The sequence below is a fragment of the Pterocles gutturalis genome, unplaced genomic scaffold, assembly GCF_000699245.1.
Source record: "Pterocles gutturalis isolate BGI_N339 unplaced genomic scaffold, ASM69924v1 scaffold16186, whole genome shotgun sequence".
In the NCBI taxonomy this organism is placed as follows: domain Eukaryota; kingdom Metazoa; phylum Chordata; class Aves; order Pterocliformes; family Pteroclidae; genus Pterocles; species Pterocles gutturalis.
The window spans coordinates 19,970-26,864 of NW_010100659.1; the positions used below are offsets into that span (position 1 = coordinate 19,970).

Here is a 6,895-nt window from a genome sequence, read left to right on the forward strand (position 1 = left end):
CTGTGGGGGCACAGCTGCCTCACCATGGGCTGCACCACGGGCTGCAGGGGAACCTCTGCTCCGGCGCCTGGAGCACCTCCTGCCCTCCTTCTGCACTGGCCTTGGTGTCGGCAGAGTTGTTTCTCTCACGTCACACTCCTCTCTCCACTGCAGGTTCCCAGCCTGTTTTTTTTTCCCCCTCTTAAATATGTTATCCCAAAGGTGCTACCACCATTGTTGATGGGCTTGGCCTTGGCCAGTGGTGGGTCTGTCTTGGAGCCGTCTGGCATTGCCTTTATCTGACATAGGAGAAGCTTCTAGCAGCTTCTCACAGAAGCCAGCCCTGTAGCTTTCCCACTACCAAAACCTTGCCACACAAACCCAATACAACTTGCTTCTTAATTAAGTTTTGGTAGTGCCTTAGTGTTGGTTTATGGAGTCTAGAAAAGAGAACAAAAAACTCTTGTATGGTGAAGCTGATGGCTCAAGACACCAGTCCAGTCATTAGCTTCTTGAACTTGTACTTGCTCTTAATTTATGTGCTCTGGGAAGTTCATTACCTTGTGCTGCTGTTTTCGTCTAGAACACTTTACGTAGTAGTGAAATGTTAAACTTCTGCTTAGATGCTCTCTCAGTTTAGTTGCCTTTAATAGCCTGAGTACTAAAATTGTAGTAGATGTAACTGTTAGAAAACAAATCTTAGCATCTTTAAGTCTATGAAAGCATTGAATTGTAAAAGGACTCATTGTGAAAAGTTTTTGATCTGTTTAAATCTAGGGGTTACATTTTTAAGAGAAAATATTTGCTAATCTCCATCAGCACTGGAGAAGAATAAAATCCCTGTTTTTATCTCTCTAGGTCAAAAGGTTATATTGCCTATGTACTCCTTTGCGCAGTTGAAAACTCTACATTTTGACCCTCCAAATGCTGTTGTCCATGTGGGTGGAAAGCTGTCTATTGAGTTGACTTTGCTGAGCCAAATGCCCATTCCTGTCCAAGTGGATCAGATTGCTATCCATGTTCACTTCAGCATTGAAAAAAACAGTTACAGAAAAACAGCTGAGTGGCTCACTAAGCACAAAACTTCCAATGGTGTTATCAACTTTCCAAATGAAGTTGCAGGCTTTCCTTTTTCAAGAAACAACTTGCCAGCGCTGGAGCTATATGAAATGTATGAACGGAGTCCCTCAGATAACTCTTAAAAATTATCTGCAAAAATGTGCACATGCTACTACGAAGGCAAGAGAGCAGCAGTTCGCTGGATATGCCCTCAGGGGTGACTTTAGAAGATGGGGCTCATGTGTTGAAATGCAACAACTTAATACTGGAACCAGGGGTCAATAAAATAACATTCAATACTCAGGTATGTTTTTATAGTTGAGTGAATGTAGCACTCACGAAAGAAGAACTAAAAGTACTGGCTGAGGAGGAGCATGGTGCTGGCAAGTGGTACCTGGTTTTCTTCCTGTTACAGCTTGGGTGATGCCATTCCATTTGTGGCTTTCTTTTTGTTGTTCTAGACCTTAATTTCCCTTGAAAGAAAGCTGTTGTGTTAGTACCAAAATGTACAGGTGACCCTCCTGTTTGCAATCATTTGAGTCAACCTTCTAAAACTTGTTTTAAACATCTTGATTGTTGCTGCCAAAAATTAAACTGATAAATTAATATACAAGATAATGTACTGCTCATGAAGTCTGCCTTTGCTGTTGAGCTAATCGAGGATAATGTTTAAGATTTTTGATGGGAATGCATTTTATAGCCCTTAGTAAGGGACTGTGTAGTTAAATTTGGTTGATGAGCCTGTTCTTCACTTTAAGGGGTGTTTCATTTTGGTTTTTTTTAAACTGCTTAATTCATGCTGATCTGTGGTTTGTTTGTGTGTTTTAATGAAATGGGGAAAGGTGTTTACCTGCGGACTTAGTTCTAGCAAGTGAAATGCCATTTTCAAAAGCAAGCTTTCCAGGGGTATGAGCTTCTGGCCTTAATTATCATGTTGTTCTGTTCTTTGAGTTTTCTTCAAATACTTTCTATTTCCCTCACAACCTCTGTAACCCTTCATAGGGAAATATTTAGTAGAGTTCAATACTACAGTAATGAACATCAACTGAGGAAGAAAATGCTGAGAAGTTCAGTGCAGCATCTGAATGATTAATAAGAGACAGGACAGGAATGCAACAGGTGTTCCGTAGCAGCTTCATTTTCTGAGCATTATCCAGCCTGTATATAGGGAAGGATGTAGGTGCTATGAAGAGAGAAAGTATTTTGCAGTCACATAGGGTATGTGTGCCTGCTAGCTTTGCCATTTCCTAATTGGTTTAAATTAGCTTTGGTCCCTTTTTAAAACTAATTTTGAAATAACAATCTACATATCTGCTTTTGATGACTAAAACTTGTGAGCTAGACAGACAGAACTGTCCAGGAGTTTTCTTTAGCATTCCTAGCATATTTTATCTTATCTGTCCTTAAAGGGAAAATCTGAATATATTATGATTTTTAAGAGTATATTACTGGATAACATGATGAAATCTTCTCTAGATTTGAGCTGCAGTATTTACAAAATATTTACTAAAAATCCGTTATCACTGTAGTAGTATACTGTGTCACTTCTACTGGGTTACTTAGCTGTCCAGAGGATAGAAACTGCTGACAACTTGTTTTGTAAATTTTCTTATGGTAATTCTTAGTTACACTACCTTCACAGAAAGAGGAATGACTGTTCTTCTAGGATGCAGAGGGAGTTTGACTCTTTCTTTAGATCTTAGGCTGATGATTAGCATTATTTATGCTGAACAGAAATCTTTCAGTGTATTTTTTCAAGCATTAAGAGAGATCAGAAGGCATTATCTAATTCTTCAGACTGATATTCCCATCTCATGTTGAGGTTTAAAGTGTGTGTACAGTGAAAGACTTCACTCATGCTTTTCTGTTTATAAAGTATGCAAGGGATAAAATTTAGTGGCTTTAATGTCAAAATGCATAATACTGAATTTCAGTCAGGATTTGTTTTATCAATAACTCTGTAAGTGAGGTTTGAATGTTAAGTTGTTACAGCTTTTCTCCATAACTTAAAATGTTATTCTCTAGATTTAGTTATACCCAGCATCAATATTTCTGTATTACACTTGGTGAGATAGCACATGGAAAAAGAAAACATTTCCTGTTCCCTGGCAGTAGTAGCTAAAGGCAAATAGAATTGAGAATAAATATATGAGCAGATGTTACAGACTTGCTTTTTATAATGTTATCAAAAAACATCTAGAATCCCATTTTTCAGGGTAAGGGAAGAGTTTGAAATTAAATATGTATGTATTACATTTTTGTAAGCATTCACACAGGGTGTGGGGTGGGGAGTGTGTGAAACAGCTAGTGTGAGCTGAAAGCTGTGCCTTATGTAAATGTTGTAGGATTTTATGAATGTTAGCCAAATAAGCACTTTGCTGCTTGCTAAATATCATTTCAGTACTTAATAAAGATAATTATATTTTAGTGCATGTCACATTTGGAGGGGAGAAAGAAAAAAACAAGCAAGACAAAAAGCACCCCAAAATAACAATTTGACAGCACAGCTAGTATATTAGTTATTCTGATTGTTGGAACTTGTTACTTATAATGTTGTTTTTCTTGAATTAGCCAGCAGGCTAGAGCTTTCATCATAATGGGGCAGAAGGTGCTCATTTGTGGAAATCTTGTCACTTTCTCAGAGAATGGTTCTGTCATTTTAATTTACAAATGCAAAGTACCTGATAGAAATGAGCTGAAAACATGCTGTTGTTTAGCAGAGAGTTTATTCTAGAAGTATTTCCTAAATTGAAAAATCCGTTCAAATGTTTTCTTCAAAGGCCAAAGAACCTGGGACATACACGCTCAGGCAACTGTGCACTTCAGTGGGAAAAGTACAGTTTGTCCTTCTTCATATTTACCCAATAGTGCAGTATGATGTTTATTCTCAGGAGCCCCAGCTAAAAGTGGAACCCATGACTGGTAGGTACAATTATTATGCTGAAGTTGTTTTGATGATTTCTGTTGCACTCCCGTGGGACTAGATAAAGGGGTTTTTTTGACTTGAATGTTATGCAGAATTTTTTTGCCTTACTCTTAATTTTGAGTCTAAAATAAATCCTCACTTTTTAAATTATCCATCAAGTATGCTCTGTCTATGGCTAGTTTTCAACAACTAATTTCAGTGCCTGGCTCTGAGATGCGTAGCATCACTTTTGAACATGAATTTGAACATGTACAGTCACTTAAATAGCAGGTAAGATTTAAGCTGCCACACTGATTAGAAGAAGTGAATATTTAAATTTGTAGTTGACTGAGCTCCTTATCCATTAGTTGTGTGACACAGCGATCTCTGGTATTTATGAGAAATGCATAAGAACTGGGATTCACTGCTAGAGGTAATAATATAAACTTATTAAAATTTAGTACTGAAAACATCTATTGGTTTCATGGACAGCTGAGCATTACTTGTAGAGTTTCTTAGAGTTTATAAATGGAAGTTAACAGTGATTTTGTTTTCAGGTTAACTGAGGCAATTGAGGAGTTAGTATGCATTTTGTGCTGTCATTCCAGTTACAGGGGTTACAATGTGTGGCAAAGGAAGGACAGGAATTATTGGGCATTAATCAGATTAGCTACCCCTATGAAATTGATGGTTGTGGTTCAGATATTTGAGAGTCTGTGTGCATACTGGCATTCTTGTTATCTCAATTATGTAAATACAGCATGTGGGTGTAACTGGCATCATATGTGCAAAAATATAAAGCTGTCTGCGACCTGGAGTATTTAACAAAAAACTTAGTAAATACTTATTTTATTTCCTTGAATTGTATTTCCCTGAATTCCATGCTGCCAGAGCTACGCAGTATGTGAACCAGCTAATCTAAGCCATCCAAGAAACAGTGGTTTTGGTCACTCAACTTGAAACACCGGTTTCTTGACACCAGTGTATCTGAGCTAGGTTTAATGTGTTGTGTAACACTAAAACCCCACACTTAAGTTACCCTACAATGTATGACAAATGGTCTGGGAATATTGCTAACAAGCCTTAGCAGTACACTGTAACCATCTACTGGTGACTGCTAGATTCTGTTGACAATTTCTGCTTTCTTCTTCAGATAGCCTTTTGGCTGGCATTCCCCAGAAGGTGAAATTCACAGTGACTGCTGGTCACTACAGCATGAAGAACGGGGATACTTTGCAGCTCAGTAATGCGGATGCCATGCCTATTCTGTACCACCCAGAGAGCAAGGCGGTGATCTATTCCAACACCAGAGGTAATCCTGAAGTAAACCTGCACATACAGCATTAAGAAGGCTGATGCTGTCTCTTTTAATGGTTCTTATTAAGAACAATTTTAGGGACTTGCAAATCAGTACTTTGGTTCAAGAAAGGTCTTAAACTTTCACCTTCAAAGTAGTAGTATTAACTTTTCAGCAAACATAGCTGGACAACTTCTACTTTCATGGATGAAATTCAGTAGGCATGGTGAAACTGCTGCTGAGGTGGGCATCTGTCATGACTGCAAAGTAAATCATGATGATCTCTTATTACTATGAGGGCTCTATTCTAACTAGAGCATTTTTATTGTGAAGTAGTCATAACTAGGTTTTTATGTAGTGCTCTGTGTAAATGGAGCACTTCTTTTGGCTTGTGTTTAATTTAAACTGATGACATCCTTGTTCCTTTTCTTCTGATCATAAGTATTGTATAGTCTGCTCAGTTGTCAAATACAAGCAACTTTTGCATAAATGGACGTTGTAAAAACTTCGGTAGGTGTCATATGGTGGACTAAAGTAGCTGTTTAGCTAGTTTGAAGGTTGTTATCAAATTGTCCTCTTATTTCCTCCTTGGACATTGGAAGGGGCTTCTACATGGAATGTGGTGATTACCTTCCTGCAATTCAAGAAGGATAGAGTGTAACTATTGGGAAGTTGTGAACAGCAGTGGTCTTTATGATGTGTGGATTATAGCTCATTTGAAGAGGTTACTGTGGAGTTACAGAACATGGTTTCTCATTGCTGTTTCTGCAAACATGGAGGTCTTGCTAGGAAATAGTTATGGCACCACATATTTTCCTATGACACTTAGCTTTTTAGGCTAGTTTAATTACTTAGTTACACATTAAAATGAAAATTGGGAAGGCATGAACATGTTTTAAAACTACTTTTTTCCCCATTCTATACAACTATAGAAAAGATCTCAGAATCATCATTAAGGATTCAGTCTTCTGAAAAGATCACAAGCATCAGTTTGCCAGTAGCTCCTGCATATCATGTGATTGAATTTGAACTAGAAGTCATGTATTTGCCATCAGCCACAGAATCTGCAGTGGAGAAAGAAAATACTACAAATAAAGAAGTTCACAGAAAAAACAGAGAGAAGCAGAAACAGGACAACTGTATGGCTACTGTTGATCAAAAAGTAAGATGTAATTTAACATTTTTATTATGAAATCTATTTGATCACAGGGGCATATGCTTCACAAAATAGAAGTGGTGGTGATGGCAGGGGAACCTGCTTGCATTGAACTAATTTTCCCTTAAAGGTGTACCTGCAAAAATCATAAAAAATATTATAAATGTAAAGAATACATAAAGATAAGCATAAATATACACTGTTTACTATACTGCTAAGTGTTCCACTGGCTAGTAATCTGAGTTTTAATGTTGTAACACTCGCAGTTTATATGGGGTAAAGTATACTCATGTCTTTGTAAAAGGTGGCATGGTGGTCTTAAAATTCTCCCTTCTGACTCATAGGAAAGATATTTCTTCCACTTGCAAAGAATCTGTTGGTGTCTTGTGGTACTTAACGCTGTAATGTTTCAAGCTGTACCGTTATTTAGTTGGAGGTAACTTTTCCTCTTTATTTTCATTATGAAGAGTGAATAAAGTAAGCAGTATGGAAAGACGCT

At 37.6% G+C, this 6,895-nt stretch overlaps 1 protein-coding gene across 1 annotated transcript in view; it reads left to right on the forward strand.

Annotated features, from left to right (window-relative positions):
- The window catches only part of TRAPPC10 (trafficking protein particle complex 10), a gene marked incomplete at both ends in the record, with an annotated part of 28,016 nt that overhangs the window by 19,669 nt on the left and 1,452 nt on the right, over positions 1–6,895 (forward strand). Inside the window, 5 exon segments of the mRNA XM_010080714.1 lie at positions 838–1,176; positions 1,179–1,342; positions 3,819–3,960; positions 5,097–5,255; positions 6,173–6,402. Of these exon segments, the coding sequence (XP_010079016.1) occupies positions 838–1,176; positions 1,179–1,342; positions 3,819–3,960; positions 5,097–5,255; positions 6,173–6,402 (1,034 nt within the window).